Source organism: Plodia interpunctella, chromosome 5 (genome assembly GCF_027563975.2).
Source record: "Plodia interpunctella isolate USDA-ARS_2022_Savannah chromosome 5, ilPloInte3.2, whole genome shotgun sequence".
NCBI lineage: Eukaryota > Metazoa > Arthropoda > Insecta > Lepidoptera > Pyralidae > Plodia > Plodia interpunctella.
Genome location: NC_071298.1, coordinates 2,087,965 through 2,113,512, shown reverse-complemented (window position 1 = coordinate 2,113,512; position 25,548 = coordinate 2,087,965). Strand labels below are relative to the sequence as shown.

The following is a 25,548-nucleotide window of genomic DNA, read 5'->3' as shown; positions in this document are numbered from 1 at the left end:
TTTTGATTTTGATTATATGATTGTAAATCAAAATTAAAATAATCACTTATTTACAATCATATAATCAAAATCAAATAATCATAGATTCAATTTGGAGGCGTCGTCGTAAATTTATTTAGGTACTAAAACTAAATATTTTATAAAATACTAGCTTACTAACATACGGCTTTGTCTGGCTGGACCTACTACACTCACCCCACCATAACCGGTCTGATGGTAAATAGGTACCGCATGAAAAATTTTAACCTTAATTTTAAGATTTTATAGCATTGTGACGAGACCTTCGATTATAACTGGGGTTTGTGTTGTAATTGGATGTGAACAAATTGTATTGTCAGTTTCGTTTTATTTCCTATGTATTGTTAAAAGTTAAAACGCTCCTTAACACTACATATCGATAACTTTTGAACTCTAACCTCATTGGTCGCAGTCCCGGCGAATTTGCCGCACTGCGCCGAAAAGTCGACGATCCACTTTCTTGTTAAAAAATATGGCACCGTTGGGTACAAGGTACAGGGTTCGATCCGACCATAAAGAACATATTGCATGGTAAATTAAGCCCTTGCACTTTAAGTATAAAGTTAATTTTTATTTTTAATCCTACATCATTCATATGTGAATATACAGTACCATCTGGCAGTTCAACTCGAAATCGGAGTCGAGTGGTCGCGCCAACGGCGCACACCACATTCGTAATATACTTACTCGATATTTTTGATGAATTTATTATTTTTAATGATAGACATGTTGTGACAGTGGACTTTAAGTCTTATATTGAGCGCAGTTAAGTTGAATTTGTGCCGAGATTGTGCGTTCGCATGTTCTATATTTACATCGGTTCACGTAAAAAATGGTAAGTTGGCACATGCTTCTGTTTTGTTTATCAGTGTAGGAGAGTGGTAGAAACAAATTTAGGCTTGAAAATGTAATATAGCAATGTAGCCTTATTTTAAAGGTTGCATTTCAATGTACTTTACTAATATATATGTATATCATCGTTTTATCATTACCCACTCATATATGTTAATAAAATATAACATTTTACAACAAGATTCGCAACTAAGTACATTTTAAAATCACTTTGATGAACTAATTTACATACAAATACATTACATACAATTGAAGCGGTGGTGGTGTAATGGTTAAGACGCCCGCCTGTGGATCAAAAGGTCCCAGGTTCGAATCCTACTCATGCCATATGAGTTTGTATTCAAATCTGACTCAATTATAGTAGTTTTCATCGACCATCACTTGTTTCCGGTGATGGAAAACATCGTGAGGAAACCTGCACACTGGTTGATTATTATTAACTTGTGTGTGAAATGGAGAAGGCAAACCACTCCATTAATAATGGCAAGAAAGTTGTTGTGTGTGTTTCATTCCACGTAATGACCACGACCCTCAGCCATGAGGAATACGACTATGAAGAAGGACATACCTACGAGTATAATTAAATACGGACATACCATACAGTTTTAGAAAATGCGGTGTAGTATACATATTCTTTTAGATACTGTTAGATTTATCCTAATACCGTTATCTCATCGGTTTATATCGTACGTGTTTTGTTGTGGCTATAAAATCATAAAAAATAGCTGACCCTATCTAAAATACAGGTAAAAATAAGTAGTATCTAATAATATTTGCAATCAGCCGGAAAACAGACAATAAATCATCGCCAGTTAGGCACTTGTAATATAAATAAATGGTCTTTTTCTCAATTTTTCAATGGTGTAACCCATGCTAAATTGCAACTATCTAATACCAATATTTTTTAGATAAACCGCAGAGAGACAGATGGACATGGTGAAATTATAAATTATTAACGGCCCCTCCCGGCTTCGCTCGGGTAAAACCAACCAACAAATCATGCACCTAAACATTCCACAGGAATCACACCATCTAATTTAAAAAACCCACATCAAAATTCGTTGCGTAATTTTAAAGATCGAAGCATACTCGTACATAGGGACAGACAGCGGGAAGCTACTTTGTTTTATACTATGTAGTGAAGCTAATGCATTGGTTATGGGCATGCCCAGTTAACTTATCTCCTTTTCATTCCGTGGGTATATCAATGCCCCAACGGTGGATTCGCCCCTGAAACTATATTTTCACTACAACAAACTATATTTTACAAACTTATTTTCAGAATAGGAATTGCGATAATAAATAGTTGTAGGTAATTTCTGAAATCGAAAATCCGGTCGTCAATCACACTATATCAATGATGTTTACAAATATCTCAACAATTGTTCTAAGCGTAACAAATGTTCTCATTATTAATACCAGATGTCTAAACAAGCAGTTTTGTTTATTTTCTATTTATAAGGTAGTCTGCAAAGGTACCTAACTCATCTATTTCTGCCACCAAACAACAAGTGCGTGGAGCTCCCCTAAGTACTATTCCAATCATCAAACTTAGGCCAATAATGTTGATATCATTTTCTTATAAAATAAAATTACGGAGAAGATTGCAATACAATATGAAATTGCTGTGAAATATCTCTGAATCTCTTTAGCATCGTAATATAAAAACCTTTTCTGATTAATAACGTTCTAGCCCTTTTGATTTAAAAATGTGTGATGTCTTTGTCATGTATATGTAGGTATCTGACTTTGTCATTATAACTGTCATTAATGTCATTTTGACAAGTAGGTAAGTAAACAGTACAACGGAAGACGAAGAATTTTGTTTGTTGTTGATGTTAAATAAAAGAAACAGTTTGTTTGATAAATACCTAATATCTAAATATTTGTATTTTCACCGCGTACCTAATACGCATATGTTTATGATTTGCTAAATAAGGAAAGCAATGGTATCCTTTTTTTCCTTTATTTTGATCTCTGCACGCTCGCATGAAGATTTTAGGTAATTATAACAAAATAAGGCTTTATATTATAGGATACGTGTATTCGAAAAGTGCTAAAAATCAACATACGATGTAAAATGTTTTATAATTAATTGTTATTATTTTAGCATTTAGTAATACTTTTAATTAATATTTTTATTATTTTTATTTTAGGAAGTCTCAGCTTTAACCAGTGGAATTGACATGTAATTGAGTAACATATTTACCATTGATACTAGTTTAATTATCTGTAGTGATGGATCACATTTTAGAAATTCAGAGGATTATGCTGAAGAACCAAAAGGAAATTATGCGGAAAATAAATGAATACAGCAAAAAGTTGGATACATTATCAGCAGCTGCGCCTAGCCAAAGTGAATTTTTCGCAACAAGCACAAATCAAGATAATATTTTCACCGCTATAGATAGTGTAGACGTTCTAGATGATTTCGAACAAGATTTGAAAGATCAAGATAAGAGAAATGCTTTGTATAAAAAAATTGTAGACATCTGTCAATACAGAGGAGAAACTGGTCCATACTTTCTTATTGATTTGATGTTTACACGTCAATTTATTGCCAAATGTTCCTGGTCTGGTGGATCTCGAGGGGATGAGAGTAAAATTCCATTTAAAATTTATAACAACACAATCAACTTCTTTCAACAAGTGACACAAAATTTCGAAGAAACATTTTCTATGGTTGAGTGCCACAAATTTTTAAAATCTGTATTAAAAAACGCTCTTAAGAGATCAGAATCTAAAGGCCTGAGGGCATCTCATAGAAAAAAACGACGGACACAATTAGAAATGTATTATATTGATGACATTACTGATGGAGAATATGATGAAAGTGGAGATGGCTTACAGTCCATTCAATACTCTAATAGAGAGACTAGATCTGCTACAGAAATACTAGATGATGAAACAAATGAAGAACATGAATGATATTAGAAATTAGAGTACCTCAAATTACTATCTAAAATATCAGAACTAAATTTAAGTTAATATAAGGATTTAGTCATGATTTCTTGCTTTCTTTAAAACCCTAGGGTTTTCCACAAATATTTATTTAATAATTGAGTTTAGTTGACTATGAAAATCAGTGATTTAAGTGCTCTCTTACCATCCCACATACACTTACCACTTCACATGACCATAAATAGAGGTTTTTTCGGTATTTCCTCTCGTTAGTAGTTGTTCTGAAATGCCAGTAGTTTACTTACTTCTTACTTCCCTCGAGGACTGTTTTCCGCAGTTAGGCCTCTTGTCTGGGCCCTTTCTGCGTGCGGAGTCTGAGCCGTTGATCATTCCAGCCAGCCTAGCTTCTTCAGGAAGCGGAGCACCGCCGATGGTGTACGGCAGGCTTCGGTCATGGTCCCTGGATTTCCCAGGAACTCTTGTTGATGCAACGCCACTACATTCCAGGAGGAGATTTGCAGTTTCCTCAGCCTCCATGCATGCTCTGCATAGTGGGCTGTCTGTAAGACTTAGGGTGAAAAGGTGTTTGTTTAGTGCACAATGACCAGTAATGATGCCAACCATGATGCGTAGATACCTTCTTGGTAGTGAGATCAGACGTCTTGAATAACGACTGTCCCAGTCAGGTAGTGCTTCCCTGGCTTGTCGACATGTCTCCAGGGTCTGCCATAATTGGGTTTGTTCTTCACTTATGTGTGAGCGGATCCAGGAACGAAACTGCGCGAAAGGGATCGGATCCATCGGCAGAGGGCCCAGGGCTAGACCCCCTTCTCGCAAGCTCGTTTGCTGCATCGTTGCCCAGCGAATTGCTGTGAACATTTAATCCATTGGAGGGTGACTGAGTTATACTTACAGAGGTTTTCCAAGGATTTGTGACAGTCCAATATGAGTGCGGAGTCCACGTAGGCACGACGCAGGGCGTGTAGGACGGCCGCACTGTGTGCCAGTAGTTTGTAGCTTAGGTTATTATTAATATTAATGTTCGATTCTAAATCAATACATATCTAGATTAATATGTGTACGACATTTAAAATTTCCTGTGATGGTCTAATTTCTGAATAAATGATTTGACATATGCCTTTTGATTGAGGTGTAGTGAGAGTGTATAAAATATTATATTCATATAAAATATTATACTCACAAACTTTCGCATTTGTAATATTAGTAGGATGCATGTTAACATGCTCGCCAAATATCAACTACAATGCAATGTTTGGCGTGTAAACTAAGCTATGTGCATGTGCAATTGAGCAAATTGCTCCTTTTGTGCCTATGTGACGGTCGTCAACTTAGCGCATGACATATGATTACTTAGAATAGTGAATAGAGTATGTAATTTAAAAAGAACCTGATCTTGACCTGACCCACATGTGTTCGGATGCCTCAGTCTAGTATAAATATTTATGTAAATATACTAGGCAGTGTAGTTGTTGCAGTCAAAACTCTCTTACCCGGTCAAAACAAGTTTTAACCAACGAAATCAAACAAAACTTCTTTTCACTGAAGAGATTTGTCAATTGTACTTTAGACTGTTGTTTCAGTCAAAACCATGGAATTAGTAGGTTGTACGAAGTACTTAATAAATCCATGGTTAAACCTACTTTGATTGAACGACTGATTGTGTCAGTCGATGGTCGACAAAAATAGCAACTGCCATATAATACATATAATCACGGAATACAGAAGTAGGTAAGTAGGTGTTCCGTAAATTAACGGTAGTCTTCTAAAACCTCCCAGTGGTATAAGAAGACTGTGATAATTTACTAAACTAGCACTAGCTTTTACGAGATCGCTATTTACAAAATATTTATCTCTATAATATTTGCGGCCTTCGCTATGGCCACAACAGACGGCTTGAAGGAATTGTAAAAGATACAATGCGTTTTTGGTCACCCATCGCGAGACCTATGGTTGTAGCTGTTGTTTAACCAGGCCGCCTGTGATAGTGGCGGTAAAACAATGCTTCAGCAGTTTGTACATTTAAATAGCATATACCAGTTAGCTGTGTGTGGCCAGCTTACAGACCATCTCCATTGGGAATTTCGGATATTTTCGTAACACTAAAAATTCCTACTACTAAAATGAAAACTTACAATACTCCCATATTGTATAATCTGGTATTGGTATAACTAACAATATACCTAGTATAGGAAGACATTGAATTTGTTTTTGGGTCAAGACCGAACCTCGAAGACGAGCATTCTTGGCAAATACCGTCCCTGCTGGCCGTGTTTCAGGGTTGCCGGCTGTCTGGAAGGCACATACCTACTTACCTGTCTTATCAACACTGTTTATCATGCTGCGAAATCGATAGTAGCTTTATCTGCTTTATTTTTTGAAGGTGTGTCAATTCGATTTTAATTTTTTACATTGTTATCGTTGTGAAATCAAACTGTGGAATCATACAGACCTATATACTTATTAAATTCGAGATAAAAAATATCACACCGCGTTGTTGTTGTATCAATTTAGAGTTTTTATCGCAATAGGTGGTATGGGGATTGTTAATCTATGCTTATCCTTACAAATTACAAAACAAAATCCCTTGCCGCGTCTACTGTCTGTTCGCGATAAACTTTAAAGACTATGCATGAATTTTCATTCGGTTTTCACCATCAGATAGTGTTATTCCTGAGATAGGTTTATTACTTAATTCATTGTTTTTTAGCGAAGCCGGGCCGCTAGTCAACTCATAAAATCATTCAGGTTTACCTTAGCATTAGAACCCACAAGTAAGCTAGAGGAACGTTATCTAAATATTGGACGAAAGCAAATGGATTTTCAGTGAAAGGTGATTGAAATCAGTGTAAATATCGCTTAGATTCAATCTCTATGCGTGCAAAGATCTAGCGGGTCACACGACAATAGCTCCACAGAAATTTGAATATAGTCACGTTGGCCATGTTACACGAACTCTGATCTAGCGAAGGCTATAAGGGACAGCGTTGGCATGCCCTTAGCAACATAAAGTCAAGGTCAGATTAGACTGCCGCCGTTGCTATGCTTTGTTATTGCTGCAGCAGCGGTTATAGCCTCATCGTGGTCTTAGGATAACACCAACGTGTCAGCACAATTAGGTACGTAGTGATACTGATATATCAGTAGTAAAATATAAATTTTAAATCATTAAGACACGATTATGACTAAACGTTAGCAGAGAACTCCTTGTTGCTTGTATGTGATTGGTGGTGTATAGTTACAATCGCTAGTCATAAAAGATCAACGAGTCTGAACGACATGTATTCGCCATATAGGTACACTTATTTTAGTACTGTATCGGTGGGATATTTGTCTTCAGTTTTCACAAATATGATTCTCCGAGTCGACATACATAAAAAGAAGTAACTATATGACCTTCATGGACTAGTCGGATTTACGCTTAGGTAGCCTTTTTTGAGTATTAGTAGTCGTACAGTAAACTTGGAGAAAAATTGGTACGGAAAGTAATGGAATATATTATTACTAGCTGCGCCCCGGGGCTTCGCTCCCGTGGGAATTTCGGGATAAAAAGTACCCTATGTATTATTCCAGGTTTTTCTACCTGTGTACCAAATTTCATAACAATCGCTCCAGTAGATAAAGCGTGAACAAGTAACAAACTTGCGCATTTCGCATTTATAATATTAATTGGGATGTTTTTCAATACATTATAGTTTTAATCATAATACATCTACATTATTTAAATCAATTAATATCTCAATTATTTTGGTATGGATTATTGCTGTGCTATTGTTCTAAGTTCTCTATAATATAGTCATCATGACTGTTATTGTTTATCCATTTGAATCAAAATTGGCGTGTCGGATTGGCTCCCGGAAAGGTCAACCTTTAAGGCACAGCTATACTTGAATGGTGTACTTACTCATTTAAATATTTACTTTCAAGGCACATCTTTACCTAACTGAATGGTGTATGTGGGTGTACTCATTTAATTTTTTTTATTAAAAAAAATACGTTTAAAGTCCTTTTGCGCTGCTAAACCTATACGAGTATATAACATACATTTCGAACAGATTGCGTAAACTGGCAATTAATTTTAGGCAGATTTACCTATCTAGTAGTTTAGCGGTTAGATTGCAATATTATATTTTATGAGAAACTGGTGAAACAGGCCCTTAATGTAGTTAAAGTTATCCCACTGTAGCATTTTTAGGCAAATTCTGATAATTTAGTTTTAAGTTTAATTTTAGAGATAGTGGTTGGGGGGTCAGAAATGAGCAGAACCATTTTTGGATTAGATAACTGATAAGAAAATCGAAATAAAAATTATCTTCGTTTAGAAGCCGAAAATATGGGTTCTCTCCGATTAATTCTAATGAGTGGTCTCACTAAATATGCGCGTTTATTATACAAAAATTAACCGGGTAACCCTGCCCTTAACATTGATTTCCTCAAACTAAATTAATTAGTTTTGGGAGAGGTTAATCGTTAGCAGTTTAGCACCTAACACAGAGTCCGTGACAGATTGTCAACATTCGATGCGTGAAAACTAAACGTGGAAAAGACTATTTTTGGAAATAATATCGTAATGACTTAATTAGTATTATTTAATTAAGTAAGTTACTCTCAACGTAGACTATTATTTGAGATCAAGTTAAAATAGCTTTAGGTTATTTATAAATATGTGTATTCTCCATAATGTTATCAAATTATGCTTCGAAAATGAAGTCTCTTCCACCGCGCACGCACTGTTAAAGAGCGCCGCAGACTGTCTGAATCTGAACTAAACGCGATAAAGTACCTTACCTAGGTACCTAGTGAATAGATTTTCAGGTCAGGAGTACAGATGGGTCTACTCAGTCTGTATTCTCCGTTACATCCCAAAAAGTCGGGTGCAACTCAACTTTCAAATGTGTTTGCGCCGGACAGTGTGGACACAAATCACAAAACCATTTTGCTCTTTCACTCCCAGAGAAATTGACTGCTGCTAAAAGTATTAATGGAAAATAGGCTTTGTTATTTTTATATTTCTCTAAAGTTAAAGTTAGTTATTGTAAAATGAAAAACATTACACTTTTGCCGCCCACGACGCGCGAATTTCCAACTCTGAACAGATTTTTTCCGGCATTAGGTACTTATACTTTACCCTCTTCTCCGTACCACGGTACCTAATCATTAAGTATTTATTAAATTTGGTTATTAAGTTAGTGAGTCCGAAGTTTGTCACATTTCAAGAAGACAGATTTGGTATACGTATAGAGAATGACGAAGTAAGAAACAAAAAAAAACCTGGGATTGGTAATTCTTTTGAATCTTCCACAGGCATGGAATTAGTACGTACTTCGAAATACTTACTAAATCCACGTCCACAGGTTCAATCTATTTATTTAGCTAGCAAAAATCTTGACAATACCGATTGGATTTTCGTGTCATTTCGTTATCAAGAGACAGTGATTCATAAGGAAGGTTCTGGTATAAAATTCGCCGGGCACCTATTACGAAATAAGTAAAGAGAGTTACGCAACACGGATGCGCGTGTTTAATCTTAATAATATCATCAAAATCCGATTATCATTGATATAAATCAAATTAAGAAGTACGACAGGAAACTACTCAAAGAACACTACTTATTTATTTATAATCTAATAGGTCTGAATAGGTATTCAATTCGATTATAGCTAGCCATCCTTTTAAAATTAATGGCAACATACAACTAACAAGGCCTTTGTATGAAGGTGATAATCTATTGAATGCCATGTCATCCATATCTACCTATGCTATTATATATAGCTAAAAACTCGAAAAAATATTCTCAATAACTTAGAACACTAACACTAATAACTTAGAACTCTAGTAATTATTGCGTGTATTATATTAATGTATTCTGATAAGCACACACTTAACTTCTTAAAGTTTTCTTAATTAAGTGTGTATGCTCATCATAAAGGCTATTCTATTTAAAAATAAGAAAAAATAAAACATTAACACAAGATTGTGACACGATATTAGATTGTCACCGGGATCAAAGGCTCAACCACACAATATGTTTGCATTATAAACTTTGATACGTTTTTCTTATCAATCGGTAATAGTTTATTGAGGAACTCATTCTTAACAATTGTCTAATCGCCGAAAAGCGTAATTTTCGCAATATTTAATCGATAGGGTTTAGTCTTTATCTGACAGTCAACTCGTGATAATCGAGCACACACAACGTGCTCGGATATAGATTAAGAAGTAACATTTTGATTGTTAGTGAAATGAACGGATCCAAACACGAGTTAAGCCATGAGGTGCGCATATTTTTATTTTCAAAATTATTTTAGACTATATGTTTGTTTGACCTTGGGTTCTAAATTACATCAAAATCGGCGATTTATTCATAAAAGTGTGACAGACAGAGACTTTCATAATTAAAATATTAGTTTTGATATGGACAGATTTACACGTTTTAGTAATTTTGAAGGTTGTTTACCGATAAGAATACTGAAGAATTACTTACACAACCTAAAAAAAAAAAACCTATTCAACCTATAGCTTTATTTACCAAATACCTGACTATGTTTATTCAAAATATCCGCCTGTTTGTTGGTTTAACTACTCTACGGACGTTGCTACATTATATACCCAAGGCGACGAATGAGTAGAATTTAAAATTGTCCTAACTTAACTTTCCCATTTGCGCTACTTAATTTAAACTTGTTTAAACTTGATATCCAACTTAACCGTTTCTTTTCCATTTTTGTCGTCATACTTTGGTAATCCTATCCTACAAATATTATAAATGCGAAAGTTTGTGAGGAAGTGTGTGTGTGTGTGTTTTTGTTTTTATTACTCTTTCACGCATAATCTACTCGACGGATCGTAATGACATTTAGTACACGGGTAGAATATAATCTGGAGTTAGTAAATTATAAATTCTAATCCATAGATTTTTTAAAGTCTATCTAAGGAAATAGCTATAATCTGAAAATTCTTCTCATACTAGCTAGGCTAGCAATCTCACTACTCAAATTCACCACAGCCCACCGTATAGCTAAACGTTGACTTTGAATTTCAGACACAATTTTTGACTGTCTACTCCTAAAATTTTCCGGAAACAACAAAAAAAAAACCGCCTACAAGAATCCTTGCGTTGTGCCTTTTAATTTGATACCGAAATTGTAACGTCACATAACTGAGAACACTCGGGCAGCTAAGGCGAATTTAACGATACCTCATTTATGTAAATCCGTTGAGCGGTTTTGGAGGTATGAGGTAATAAAGAATATTACATACATACATAAAAAAAACGTGCGAAAAACAATACCCTATCCTTTGCAGTCGGGTAAAATTCCTTATTAAGATTTTTCTGATTCCAATTTACTGGCTGTTTTTGTGCAATCTCGAAATCAGCACATATCCTCTACTATAATATTGTATCATTAGTTAGTATAGTAGGACCAACATGCAACAAAACAATTTATTTTCATTCCAATAGCCCTACTAGTCAGGACCTCTCTAATGCCATGTTACTAATATAATTAATTGAAATATTTTTACCAGGAAGCGAAAGAAGAACTGAATAAGAAGGAGCACCCTGACGACGATGTCCTGGAGAAGGTGCTCCACCACGTGGGCTCGATGGGCCGGTACCAGCGCTGGTTGTTCGCGGCCATGCTGCCCTTCGGGGTCATATTCGCGTTCGTGTACTTTGTGCAGATGTTTGTGGCTGCCACGCCGCAGCGCCACTGGTGCAAGGTCCCCGAGTTACAACATTTGGACATGGAGATCAGGTGAAATCTCTTCTCTCAAATCTAGGAACTTAATTATTCATAATAACAAAAAAGCCTTCATCGGGTAAAAAGGAGAGCACGTGTGGACGCAATGCATGATACAAATTCTACGTGTTTTATGTTTCACTGGCTGCGCCCGGGGTTTCGCTCTCGTGGGAATTTCGAGATAAATTATCATAGTATCAAATTCCATAACAATCCGTAAAGTAGATTTTCCGTGAAAGAGTAACAAACATACACACATACATCCACGAACTTTTGCATTTATAATATATAGACGACCCGCAAAAACACATGAAGTTTGAACTGTGACTTTATTATGATCAGCCGCTCGTCTGACTTCAAGGTTTTTTGGGAATGTTGTTGTGAATTTTGATAGGTTATTTAGCGTACACGTTTCCTGGGAGATTCGATTCAGTAGCATGACAACCATCAAACTTAAAATACATAGCACGACACTGCGTCCACACCTCTCTTTCATTTTAAACAAAAAAGCAAAAAGGGACAAGTTGTGGATATTAGTAACGTTTTATGTTTGTATGTTTCGTGGTAGGACTTTAAGATGTCCTGAGATATATAACCTGATTAATGTCCCACAAAACCTGGGCAACTTAGGCAATTACTACGCTATACGCTTAGGCAATTAGGACGCTCTGCTTTTATCATGTAACAAATTAATTAATTAGCAATTCATATTAAGTAGTTGTTATGCTTGACATAAAAAGGACCCTTTATAATTGCATGGCAATGCAATAAAAATGCAGTAAATAAGTGGGTACCGACGTGAATCAGCAAGTCCTAGCTTAATTAGTTGCTACGATGTATCTAAAGCTGCGCCTACGCATTCATTAAGATATTTATTGTAAACATTGTTTTTAATAGTTTACTTTACTAAATACAGGTACTTATAGGTACAAGAATATTTTTCTATCAGTGACTTTTTTTACAAAAATGTAATTTTTGACACAAGCTTTATTGTTGTCAGAGAGATCTTGTTGTATTCATTATGTGACAAAAAACTCATGTCCGTGCAGTAAATCGTTGGGGAGTTCGCACATCTGGAGCCGTTCCTGGGTGCACCTTTAGGTCATGAGCTTATCATAATAATGCATTGTCAGCCAAACTAAACGTGTGTATAAAATCTCAGTTCAATCGGCTGAAGATATCAAAATGGAGTTGCAAGATTCCACCCGAGACAGTTAGGTACTACATTGCAAGATTATAAAAAATGTGAAATATGTATATAATACATAATACAACATTTATGTTTTATTTACTAGTAATTTAAATAACTTATTGGTCTGACAACTAGGGATGTCGACGAATGTGCAAAGTGGAGGCGAAAAAGTAGGAAAACTGACCTTGACAACCCTCGACGACTGCCGACGAAACCGGGAAGTCTCAGACAAGAGATTAATAGAATTTAAATAACTTATTATTTGAAAAGTCAGAAACAGTCATTGTTTTCACTTTATTTGCAAAAAATACATTAATATAAGTTTAAGATTTGTAGTGAAAAACATAACAAGGACAAACGGCGTGATTTTCATCCTTTATTTAAATGTAAATGTAAAAAAAATATTTTAGTCCTAGCTCTGGTCAACGATAAAGACGATTTCTACAAAATGAACCCTGAAAACATACTCTTTTTGTGGGCAGCCGTGTAACAATGTCCAATGACACACCTACTTTGCCGACTTGAATGAAATTTGCCTTATCATTTGCCGTCATTGCATTGTTCAGGGAAACCTCATTTGACTCCTGTCACGTCTTGTATTCAAATATTCAAATAAAGGGAGAAAAAAATAGGTAGGTCAGAAGTAGGTATAAGTTTGTACCAGCCGGTGATCTCAGTGGCTAATGGTTCACGGGAAATGAAAAACATGCAACACTTCTCGTCTCCCTTTTTGATGCGTACCTACCTACATTACATGAAAAAAACCGTATATATGTGGACGTTATAGTAACGTGTTTCAATATTGCGTGGTCTGACATGGAATTAGGAACGTTTAAATAATTAATCTGGAAACAGATTCTAACACAATCAGAGTTCAGTTTGTCAAATTTCCTAAACATTTTTTGAAGATTCAACAAAGTTTCTGTAGACTTCTAGATCAGACGCCATCGTCAAAATAATCTAAACTATGCCTAAACCGTACGTATCTTACATCAAGCGAATAAAAGAAAAGAATACATGATCATAATTGGACCAAAAAAAAACTAAAAAACCAAATCTTTCCCAGGCGGAACCTGAGCGTGCCGCCTTCTCGCGCGGGTGAAGAATTCGAATGGGACCGCTGCAGGACGTACGAAGCTAACTGGAGTCATGTCTTGCTGACAATGCAGCCTCCAGATCGTGGAACACCGACTGTTCCGTGCCAGAATGGCTGGGAGTTCGAACTTAGTGATATTCCCTACCAGACCGTAGTCAGTGAGGTGAGGGAAAAGACTTTTGCTGTACTTGATATCCTTTATGATACGTCGCACTGGAATGAAAGGTTTCTACTTCATCTTTGCAATATCTAATTGTGGAGCCAATGTCGTTTGTTAGTTTGCATTTTCATTAGCCGGCGGCGCTCAATCAAATGCGTGATTCGCAATTCTTTAGAGTAAACCTGTCTTTTTTACAATATCTAGTAAATAGTACCAGCATACTAAAGACACAACTCTTGCTTTTGGCAACCATTGGAGTAGTTGACGATCAGGGTCCGATTAACAAGTCTGTCTTCACTCCTGCAGCCTAGGGCACCGAGGATCAACACGGGGAGCTCAAATGTAACTTCGCATCGCAAGTCCTATTGATCAATGGTCTTATCAGATCAAAATCGCAACTCAAATCGTTCTGTCCATTGGCTGCTACGTTGCCACGGACAGACATAGTACAGATACACAGAATAAATGATATTTCAAATAAAAAAACTAGATGAAATTCGGTTCTACCGTTTGGTTGCTACGATGCCGCAGACAGACATACAGATACACAGACACGCCAGTCTTTCTGTCGTCAGAGGTTAAAAACTAAACGTTCCACAATAAATAAATGCACTGCAAAATTAAATTGAAAACTTTAAGGATAGCCTTACAATCGTAATTATTAGCTTAAAGCCGTCAGAACTCTTGGCAAGTCGCTGTTGAGTATAAGAATCCTCATTTTCAGCGAGGCTGGGTTTGCGACTCCGCCAGCGCGGGCCCCACTGCGCAAGCGATCTTCTTCGTGGGCTCCTTCGTGGGGGGGCTGCTGTTCGGCTGGCTCGCGGACAACTTCGGACGAGTGCCCGCCTTGGTTGGTAAGAATGTGGAGAAGTTAGGATGGATAAACACGTAATTAATTTATTGGCAATGTTACAGTTTTGCCACTAACTGACACTATAGCTGCATGTATTGTTCGAGTCGAAAAAGGAATGTTATATTAATTTTGAGCAGTAAGCCACAGCTATTGCCTTGTCATTGGCGTCATTAAGATCTTCTGTGGAGCAATTTGGGCAAGGTAACAGATGAACCATGAGGAAAGTTTGAGTATAGTTATATTTTTTTATGGTTTTACCCGAGCGAAGCAATGAGGGGCCGCTAGTCGACAATATAATGATACCTCACACTCACACACATGTCTTATACATAGTGTAATAAACTCACATATGTTTTCAGGTTTTATTTTTAAACAGTTAAAAAGAAAACTAAAGAAAATGAATGTACCTAGGTATAAACATGAACTCTGAAAACATAACACTCTTTTTTTTGGCCAGTCAAACAAGATGTAGGTATGTATTTATCATACCAACTCTATAATATTCAAATATAAATCAATAACAGCTACAAATTACAAAAGGCAGTACGTGACCGGAATACAACAGGAAAACATTACTAGAAGACAATAAAACTGTGTGACCACGGACGAGTAGTAAAATGATTAGATTTATTGAAACAACATCGTCTGTAAACGCCATAAACGTATGAAAGCAGGGATGTTACAGAATATGAAATTTCGATTACGGATTGGACACGGATATAGGAATAATTATAATACCGGGTATGAAATTATTTCGTATTATCCGTATAGTTTCGGATAATTTCGGTCATATTACATTTTTAAGGAATATATATGAAAAGTAAAAAAATATATATATATTTTTAACTTAGTCTGATTTTTATCTATTACTCTTTTTATGAAATTGTTTAGCTTCTAGCTAACAAGAGAGGAAGAAAAAAATCATATAATGTTACATTCTTTCTGGCAACGTCTCTTGACGAGGTGTTGATGAGACACGTTATATACAACATTGCCAGTAAGAATTCTGAATGAGAACTGACTCTTAGAGATAAAAGAAACTACTATACGAAATTATCCAAATCTTTTATATCGGCATCGGTTACGGATATATTTTTTACGGATATATTTTATTATTTGAATTTGAATTTACTATACGAAATTATCCAAATCTTTTATATCGGCATCGGTTACGGATATATTTTTATATCGGATATCCGATAGTTTCGGTTCCGATTACGGAGCATCCTAACATTCAAAATCAAATCATTTATTCAGAAATCATGCCTTCACGTGCTCTTTTTCACGTCATATTCTAAATGAAATAATATTTATCAAAGCTGCAATATACTATCATTTCGGAACGACCACTGCTGAGAAGTGATGCCGAAAGAAACTCATTTAAAGTGTTGGTCCCTGCAGGTCTTTCCAGAGAGGCTTACCATTTTCTGAATAAATATAATTTTTTCTCAGAGGAAAAAAAAATAAAATCAACAAAAAATGGACGACAACACTACAGCCTACAGTGTATTTAAAAACCTTGGTTGAAAGAACACTGTTTGCTTTTCACACGTTTTAACAGATTAACGAAACCATTGTATTTTTTAAATTAGTTAATGGTTATGGTTAGCGTGGTTCATAATCCAGATTAGGTTTTTTGGCTCAATGAAATATTTATTCAGAAATAGCACAGTTGTGCACACACGTGCTTGTTTTTGTACGAGACAAAAAAATTTACTAGACAAAAAATGTTACTAGACAAAACACGTCATCGAAATACCGCATCAACATTGCCAATAAAAACCAATAATTATATCACTGAAATTACACATTACGAAGTACATATCATTAAAAATAGGAAAATACCCTAATTAACGTGCGTTAACCGGTAATTGAATTTTGGGCAAAGTTCATGGGGATTTTTTTTCTGCTCAAAATAGACTGTTTTGCATTCCGTCACAGAAAATGTTAATCTTTATGCATTCTCTCGATATCCTTGATGTTATAATAATCCACAATAATGTTTAGATATATTGGAATTATAATTTTAAAACATTACATTTTATGCATATTGGAATCGGAAAATGTGTACTTAGATATATGTATACATAGGTACCTTTTTATTGTTGTCTAGCGGCCCGGCCCGGTTTCGCTCGAGTAAAACCATAATAAATTATAGGTACTATTAGCTTCAAAAAACTAACCTAAACCTTTCACATTAATCACTTTGTCTGTTGGCGAATACCGCGTGAAAATCCGTGTTTTTGAGTTTATCGCGACTTTCTATTGTATCGTGTAGTGATCGTGATTAATAATTTTATGTTTTACGTACTTCTTTCCTGAGTTCCGAGATATTCTGAAATCCGCCTGGCCTTGGCAGAAAAGGCAATCTCAGGAACGGGATACGAGTATATACTCCCCTTGCCTAAGCCATGCGCAAAGGCAAGAGGTGCTTGCCTGATGTCATTAAGAAGAATATTCGTGCCAATAATCGTTCGACAATCAGGGATGCCGAAGGTAGTGCGAAGTGGAGAGGAAAAACGTGGCAAAGTAGACACTAGTCTCCGACGCTTTATACGGCTGAGAAATTAACCGGGATCGCACTTAAAGAGAGAGAGAGAAAGTTAGAGAGAAAGAGATCTAAATATTGGTTGTTTTCAGGTACGAACCTCATCGGGTTTGTGGGCGGGATAGCCAGCATCTTCACTAGCGGTTTGTGGGACTTTGCCCTGGCGCGGTTTTTGGTCGGCATGTCTTATGACAGCTGCTTCATGATGATGTACATATTAGGTGAGAGTTTTAATGATAAACTAGAAATATGAGGGCGAAAATTAGATGTAGGAAAGCGGAATTTGCGCTTCGACGCTAACAACTGAGGAAGAAACCGGGAATGCTCACCATGAAAGAGAGAGAAAAATGTACGACAAAATTCAATTCCATTTATCAATAAAACATTGTGTCGGAAATTAAAAAACTAAAAAGAGGACTTGTAAATAGACATTTAAGATACAGCCCTCCGGAACGATCGGTCTATTTTCAGTCTACTCGTCCAAACTATAAATAATAATAAATAAATGAGGACAAATCACACATATTGAGCTAGCCCCAAAGTAAGTTCGAGACTTGTGTTATGGGATACTAACTCAACGGTACAATATTTTATAACAAATATATATATAGATAAACATCCAAGACCCGGGCCAATCAGAAAAAGATCGTTTTCCATCATGACCCGACCGGGGATCGAACCCGGGACCTCTCGGTTCAGTGGCAAGAACTTTACCACTGCGCCACCGAGGTCGTCAAAACTGTCTACCTACTTTCTCGATCGGTCTCCTTTTCCAAACGGAGACACTTTATTCCTTACGGGGTAGACAAATCCAAGAGTTGCGACACTCGTAGGCCATGTTTAGCTATATGGTGGGCCAACTGAAAACAGTTAATGTCCGATCTGTCAGACAAAGGAAGTCTGACCACGAGGCCAGAACGAAACATTGTGTCTTAAAGTTGGTTCACACAGAAATGACTAGTTATAAGAAACAAATAACGACGGACGTAGTTACCACTACAAACATTCAGTACAAACAAATGAAAGTTATTATGATATATTAAACTCTTGTAGTTTTGTCTGTTGAAACCATGTGAACTATCTTTTCATTTGGAGAACTCAATCGTATATAGTTTAATAACCAATTTCCGCCAAGTACATAAGTCACAATTAACGGAAATGGTTAATTAAAAGACTCTTAAAGTGTAATTTTACAATTACCATACAAATTGTTCAATTTGTATGAGAATTGTTTAACGACGAGACATATTCAGAGACTATTTTAAATCGTAACTAATATTATAAATACAAAAGTGACTTTGTGTGTTATCTCTTCACGCATTGTCTACTTGGTACACGGGTAGAAAATATCCTGTTATAACACATAGGGTACTTTATATCCCGAAATTCCCACGGGAGCGAAGCCCCGGGGCGCAGCTAGTAGGTATATATAAGCGGAAAAGCAAATTCAATTTTTATTACTTGTTTGCTTGGAACAAACAAGTTTATATAAATATAGTTAAATCGGTGTACCTAACTTTAGTTTAAGAGTTACAATTACGTGTATCATTTCCTCTCACACATCAAGCTTTCATATCATGGAAGTAAACTGAAGTGGATGATTACTGTTGAGTACTTTGACCCAAATTCGACAGGACGACAATTTTTAATGACGTTTGTTTGTGCACAATTAAAACTTGTCAACAGTTTTAATTAGCTCTAGGTCTGCTGTGCCTGCAACTTCGTTTGTAAGCATTGTGGATAGTGTTTTGAGGCTGATACGAGTATATATACTTAAGGGGGAATCGTAGGAATCTAATCTTATATATATCTTTATATCTTAATCTTATATGATCGATGGTTGGGTCGGATGGTTGGTGGTAATATATACATCTAATAAAACTGTAAGTGGGCTATGTGTGTACGTACATAAAAGATATTAAAGAAAAATAATTATGGGCCTTTTTGAGACTAATAGAAGCCAAAACATTCAACCATCTATCGGGGACAGAATGTTACTCTTTGACGCAATATCTACTGGACGGATTATTATGAAATGGTACACGGGTAAAATATAACCTAGAATAACACATAGGGTACTTTTTATCCCGAAATTCCTACGAGGACGAATCCCCGGGGCGCAGCTAGTGTTACCATAAACAATATAAGTGTATTCCCTTACCAGTACTAGAATACGTGGGTCCTCAACATCGCACATGGGTGGCCAACATGTCCATCGCCCTCTTCTTCGGGTCGGGCTGTCTGGTGCTGCCGTGGCTGGCGGTGTGGCTGGCGGACTGGAGGACCCTGCTCGTGGTGACGTCACTGCCCATGCTGTGCGCGCTGCTCGTGCCTTTCCTAGTACCTGAGAGTGCGAGGTGAGTTGGCCGCAGAATGCGTGGGACCTTTGACATAGTACATCACACCAGCCAGTGTTAGCAATAACCATGGATTTAGTAAGTACTTCGTACAATCGGAGTGCTTACTATACCATGGCAATAACACACTCAATAAAAGGTACAACAAATATCTGTCTGTCGATGCCATAATCTTCAGCCCTCCGTAACCCACTGCTCGGTATAGGCCTCCTTTCGTCGAAGTGACATTAATATAATACAAACAGTCAACAATACAGATAATATATAAATATCTATTCCAAAATACAATATCAAAATCGGCCCAGCGGTTTAGCCGTGAAAGCGTGACAGATTTTAGTGTTTATAATATTACCGTCACATCTTGTGCAGATGGCTGTCATCCCGCGGCCGCATCACCCAGGCCGTGGAGGTTGTGCGGCGTTTCGAGCGGGTCAACGGGACCAAGGTGCCGCAGGATGTCATCGACGAGTTTATCGTAAGTACCTACTCTTTACTGTGTTACTGCCATAGGACAGACACTTTGCCCATTTGTGTAAAGGTGATGCAGTAGTTAAAATATCTTTATACTCTTTTTTATCTAGCCTATCGATGTGTCCCACTCAAACACTCAAAAGTATGGGTTTTATGCGAAATAATTTAGCTAAATTTAGAACTTTAACGCTGCTTCAGCTGCATAAAACTGACTGTCTATTCATTAAAAAATAAGTAACAACAAGTAATTAAATAATACAAAACATTTAATCTTAAAATTATAGTAATTTTTTTAAATTACAACAGTAACTAAGATTAATTAACATAACATTGCAGTCTCTATTGTCTTTATTTATATTTCCCTGATATCAAGATCCAAACCACATGCTCCCCATGTCCTTTTAAAACCATTGCTTTCCAAAAATTATTAATAGGCATTTTTAAATCAACATGAATGAATAGATCTTAGTCAAACACCAAGATTACGATAAATAGATAATATAACCAAATCTTTAATACACATTCATAATATGGGCATCCATTTTAATTTATACAGCTGTTCATTTCTTCACTCTAATGTATCCATCGGATTCAATTTATTCTTTTTCCACATCAGTTTCACACTCAGAGGTTTCCCTGTCACTAAGTTTCCTCCTTTTCTTTGATAATTCCGTCAGAGCCTGTTCACCAACCTCTTCCTCATGTTCATAACTATTATTTTCTTGTACCAACAACATTTGTATTTGAGACATTATGTTTTTGCTAAGCCTCTTCTTTTTGCCCGAGGCTCTCATGCATTTTGATTCTGATCTTTTGACAGAATTTCTTAATATTAACTTAAAAAAGTTGTGACAGTCCATTAGAGAGAATGTTTTATCACAATCGTGTATCAAACTATGGAAGAAATTTATTATATTGGTGTATATTTTTAATGCAAATTTACTCTCTCCCCGAGAGCCACCAGACCATGAAACTTTGGTCAAGAATTTTCGAGTAAAAAACATGTCGACTAAAAAGTATGCACAGTTCCAACCCTCGCCTTTGCCCTGACATATGATGGAGTATCTTTTAAAATAAATATTTCTTTTTTCTGGATCCTTTAAATCATTTTCAAGATTATCCATTGCCTGCAAGTCATCTATAGGATTGAAATGCTCAATGTCTGTATTATTGAAATATTGGCTATTGCCTTGAGATGTAAGATTTTCCAACCTTGAGGTGAATTCGTTTAATTTCCGCATGATTTTCACCTGGTTCTCCAATAAGAGGCGCTGGTTCTCTAAGACCAGCTCCAGCCCAGCAGATACCGAGGCAGGAACTGCTTCGCCATCTGTTAAAGGGTCTTGTGATGTGGTTTCAATCTTTAAGTCGACAAAGTTGTCACGAGGTTGAGATGAAGTTGAGGCTTCCTACAAGACATAATTTAAACTGATTGATAAAGATTTGTATTTTTGTTTATAACCTTCAGTAGTATAGTACTTAGTAAGTAAACTAAGGTTACCTTTAACAGCAAAAAATGTGAACATCTCTGTGTTGAGTTCATGCAACAAAGCTATGGGATCCTTTTCGACATAGACCCCTAGTTTGTACATGTATAACAAATGTAAAATTTTAACTTTCGTTTTTTTGCCTAATAAAGCATTTTCTTTGTTTCTTTATATCAAAACAAAAAAAAAAACAAACATTGGATCACACTATGAATATTACATAAGAATGAATTATTCAAAATTACAGTATCAGAGAGCTTGAACAACCATACTCACCACAATCTGATTCCTATTTGGTTCATGTCCTCCAACACCTCTATATAAAATAGAATTTACTTCCGCTTGAGCTTCTCCATAACTTTTTAAGTTATCTCTCTTCAATTCACAAACTATAGGGATCCAGTTGTCCTCAGGGTATATATCTTCAACCTTAATGAGTTTGTCTGCTTGGTTTTTAGGCCAAAACAATGTGCCGTCTTTCTCCCATTCGTGTGGCACCGCCGTTAACACAGGCTTTCCTTTCTCTAATGTTTGCACTATTTTAAACGGCATTTTAAATAATTCTTTGTAATTACATTGCAATAAATCTCCACACAGTGGTAACAGCACTATTTAGATTGTACATAAGCTACTGAAATTGTGACCTCTCACGAATTGTAATGTAATTTTATAACTTAAATAGATACTAGCACATAGTACGAAAATAGATGCATTACTATGTACATTTACTCAAATTTAAAGTCATATTTTATATTACTGTTGATAGTTTATTTTCTCTGGCATAATCAGTACCTACCAATGTTTTTTGTTATTACTCAAATTTGACGTTTACTATTTAGACGAGTGACACACGTGACGTCTGACAGTGAAATATTTTTGGAGAAAACGAAAACGAGACAAACCATCTTGCTCATAAGAGCCAATCTGTGAAATGAGCTCCGTAAAAAACTTAAAAAACGTTACGTCTAATGTTTTTATATCTGTGGCTCTGATGGTGGCTTATACTTAATATGCACCTCATCCTCCGATTTTATTATTTCTTCAGGTATCTTCTCGTCAAACACGGCAAACGAATGAATCTCTTCTCGCCGTGTTTCGAAGTCCGCCTCTCCGGAACGCCATGATTTTCATGGTGATAGTGTACATGTCTTGTGCCATCATCTTCGACGGCCTGGTGCGCATGTCTGAAGGCCTGGGCTTAGACTTCTTCATAACATTCACTCTGACTTCCGCTACGGAAATACCTTCAGTGACTTTACTTGCTTTAGTTTTAGATAGGTAAGTGATTGATAGTAACCAACCATTACGTTAAGTGACTGATAGTGTTTTTTTGTGTATCTCTGTAGATTGTTTGAGGATCAACCTGACTAGATAAAACAAAATTTGAGCCTGGCAACTCTGATGCGCATCCGCGAACTTGGCGGTAAATTTAAAAGTTTTTAAATTCAAAACTTTTGCTGAACTTCCGGTCCCTATAATTGTAAATAATTCCAAATCGTAATAATATGATGTCTTATAGGTTTTAAAATGCCGTAACGTTTTTGTAGTCTATGTATATACTTATATCAATAATGGAGCGTATTTCAAATGGATTTATTACAGATGGGGTCGTAGAATGCTGACTTGCGGCCCTATGCTGACCGCTGGTATACTAACGTTGACTGCTGCCTTTGTTCCCAGAGGTAATACAATAATCCCATTAATCATTGGATGTTTTACTTAGTACTTATTAGTTAGTTAAATTACAAATTGTTACTAATTTATATCTGGAGCAATAGCATGTAGGATTGAGGTTAATAGACACACACCCATAATATTTTTTTGTACTTAGAGTTAGCATGCCATAACCATGCTAAGTTGCTGACGCAGCCCGCCAATTCAAGCAATCGTCGTCGGTGCGAACCGCCGACTCAGCCATTACGCCATAACCCAGTTTTATTGCAGTTGTTTTTATTTTAATATCTAAAATTAGTCTTGTATTGAGTTCTTTTGAATAAACACCTAATTTGTAATAATAAAATATCTTTTTTAAAACGCCCTTCGCGACCGCCTATACGTAATTGGCGCAGTCGGTAGGATCGTGGCACCCTAGGACTTTCGGTATAAAGTCCCCTTCGCGAATAAACTCTTTGTGAAGATTCAGGGTGAACGGTTTTAATCGTTGTTAACCGCGATAATAAGAACTCTACGGCGGTAACAGTGAAGCGGCTTATCTCGCGGGAATCCGGAAAATTGGAGACCTGTACTCTGCAAGACCCGAGCAGGAGATGCAGACGATGCTGTGTTGGTGAGTACTTTTTGCTTTCCAAGTACATCCTATATGCTCTATTTCCTGTCGTATTAGATGTAAGATAGTGTTCACGTGTGTCTGTCTATAGGCTTTGAATCGCTATAGATTATAAACTAAATTTAAAATCAATTAAAAGTTTTAGTATACACGTTTTTTATATTCATTTACTATTTTTAAAATGGAGTTCCAGACAGATTTTAAGATGATCTCGGAACTTATGCCTAAATTTGATGGTAATCCTAAAAGATTACAGTTTTATATTAAAGAAGTAGATAACTTAATGGCACTTATTAGACCTAATGATGGAGCAGGTCCTTTCGCATTAGTTTGTTTAATTAAAAGTAAGTTGAGCGGAGCGGCCATAGATGCCCTCGCTCACGAAGATACACTTAATAGTTGGGTAGATATTAAACGTGCCTTATTAACACGTCTAGGAGAGCCTAGAAACGAAATTCAAGTTATGCAGGAGCTCACACGCACCCATCGCAATAAGAACGAGGATGCTGAGTCCTTTGGTAAACGTATTAGAGATGTGCTCGATACTTTATATCAAGTAGGCAGGCATTCAGATAAATCTTACTATGAGAATATGGCTATAGAGCAATATGTAAACCAGTTAGAATTCCATGTATCTGTAGGTGTACGTATTAACAAACCTTCCACATTAGAGCTTGCAATAGTCACTGCACGTCAAGAAGAAGCAAAGGTTGACTACAGACAGGGCTCAAATTATAACAACCCTTCTAGTAGCCACCCCCAAAATAAAAAGCCAGATAGTAATAATAAGCCTGGGAATAATCAAAATCATTTTCAGCATACTTTTAAGAATAATCCACATTTCCTTAGACCATTTAACTTTGCACCTCAGCCACAAATTGCACCCCATAATAATTATATACCTCAGCGTAATAACTTAACCCCCGAACAGAAACAGCAGTTAGTAAACTCCGTGCTACCGTGGAAAAATAGACAAGGTAATTTTAGAAATAATTCAGGCAACTTTAGAAACACAGGTAATTTCCAAAGGCCTAATATACCCCAACAGCATGTCAACCCTCAGAAGTCATCTGACGTCACTATGCGATCGGTCAGCAAGCCAGCGCCACCGCAATTTGCTTTCGAGGAATTATTTTATTCCCCTTATGAAGGTAACATAAATTCGCCACAATATTATTATAACCCTGCAGACTACTACCCTTCCCAAGATGAACAAGAGGTCGACTACGCCTCAGCGATTCAGGAGGAAGACCAGCCAATCACACCTCAGGATTTTCAAGGAGACCAAGAGGTAAACAACCACAGTTGATAAAATTAAACCATCAGGATAAGGATCATCTCCCCTACATAGAGATACCTGAATTTCAAGGTAAATTCCTTATCGATACAGGCGCGTCACGCTCAATGATATCCCCGGACGTAATTTATAATACCCCCTTTCAACAGTGTGTAGGTTACGAGCCATTCGAGGTTAAAACAGCTCACGCGGTAACGCGACACTCATACATAGCGCATTTGCCCCTACCACCGGTCTTTAACAGTGACAAAACTCACAAGTTTCTCATC

General features: G+C 36.5%; 3 protein-coding genes across 4 annotated transcripts in view; 2 read left to right on the top strand and 1 right to left on the bottom strand.

Annotated features, from left to right (window-relative positions):
* Positions 1-626: 626 nt before the first annotated feature.
* LOC128669858 (solute carrier family 22 member 3-like) overlaps positions 627-25,548 on the top strand; it is a 38,826-nt gene continuing 13,904 nt past the window's right edge. Inside the window, exons 1-9 of one of the 2 annotated variants that reach the window (XM_053745054.2) lie at positions 627-853; positions 11,317-11,546; positions 13,790-13,982; positions 14,704-14,833; positions 17,473-17,601; positions 19,545-19,737; positions 20,107-20,212; positions 22,741-22,973; positions 23,298-23,377. In XM_053745054.2, coding sequence (XP_053601029.1) covers positions 851-853; positions 11,317-11,546; positions 13,790-13,982; positions 14,704-14,833; positions 17,473-17,601; positions 19,545-19,737; positions 20,107-20,212; positions 22,741-22,973; positions 23,298-23,377 — 1,297 coding nt within the window. In that variant the 5' untranslated portion in view covers positions 627-850. Of the gene's footprint in view, positions 854-9,939; positions 10,065-11,316; positions 11,547-13,789; positions 13,983-14,703; positions 14,834-17,472; positions 17,602-19,544; positions 19,738-20,106; positions 20,213-22,740; positions 22,974-23,297; positions 23,378-25,548 lie in introns of those variants that run through there. The other variant, XM_053745053.1, reaches the window with a different exon arrangement.
* Positions 2,647-3,877, top strand: LOC128669864 (uncharacterized). The gene is made up of 2 exons (XM_053745063.1): positions 2,647-2,872; positions 3,027-3,877. Exon 2 carries the CDS (start codon positions 3,109-3,111, stop codon positions 3,796-3,798), a length of 690 nt encoding a protein of 229 aa, XP_053601038.1. The 5' UTR covers positions 2,647-2,872; positions 3,027-3,108; the 3' UTR covers positions 3,799-3,877.
* On the bottom strand, positions 20,457-22,530 carry LOC128669862 (uncharacterized). Its single transcript, XM_053745061.1, has 2 exons — positions 21,972-22,530; positions 20,457-21,617 (listed from the first exon to the last, which is right to left on the bottom strand). The coding sequence occupies exons 1-2, from the start codon at positions 22,245-22,247 to the stop codon at positions 20,805-20,807; spliced, it is 1,089 nt and encodes a 362-aa protein (XP_053601036.1). The 5' UTR covers positions 22,248-22,530; the 3' UTR covers positions 20,457-20,804.

Bases quoted from the DNA above. Each gene is read 5' to 3' on its own strand.
- LOC128669864 (XM_053745063.1), top strand. From the start codon at position 3,109: ATGGATCACATTTTAGAAATTCAGAGGATTATGCTGAAGAACCAAAAG.
- LOC128669862 (XM_053745061.1), bottom strand. From the start codon at position 22,247: ATGCCGTTTAAAATAGTGCAAACATTAGAGAAAGGAAAGCCTGTGTTA. The intron at 21,618-21,971 runs GTGAGTATGGTT...TATGTCTTGTAG, and splicing joins CAAATAGGAATCAGATTGTG to GAAGCCTCAACTTCATCTCA.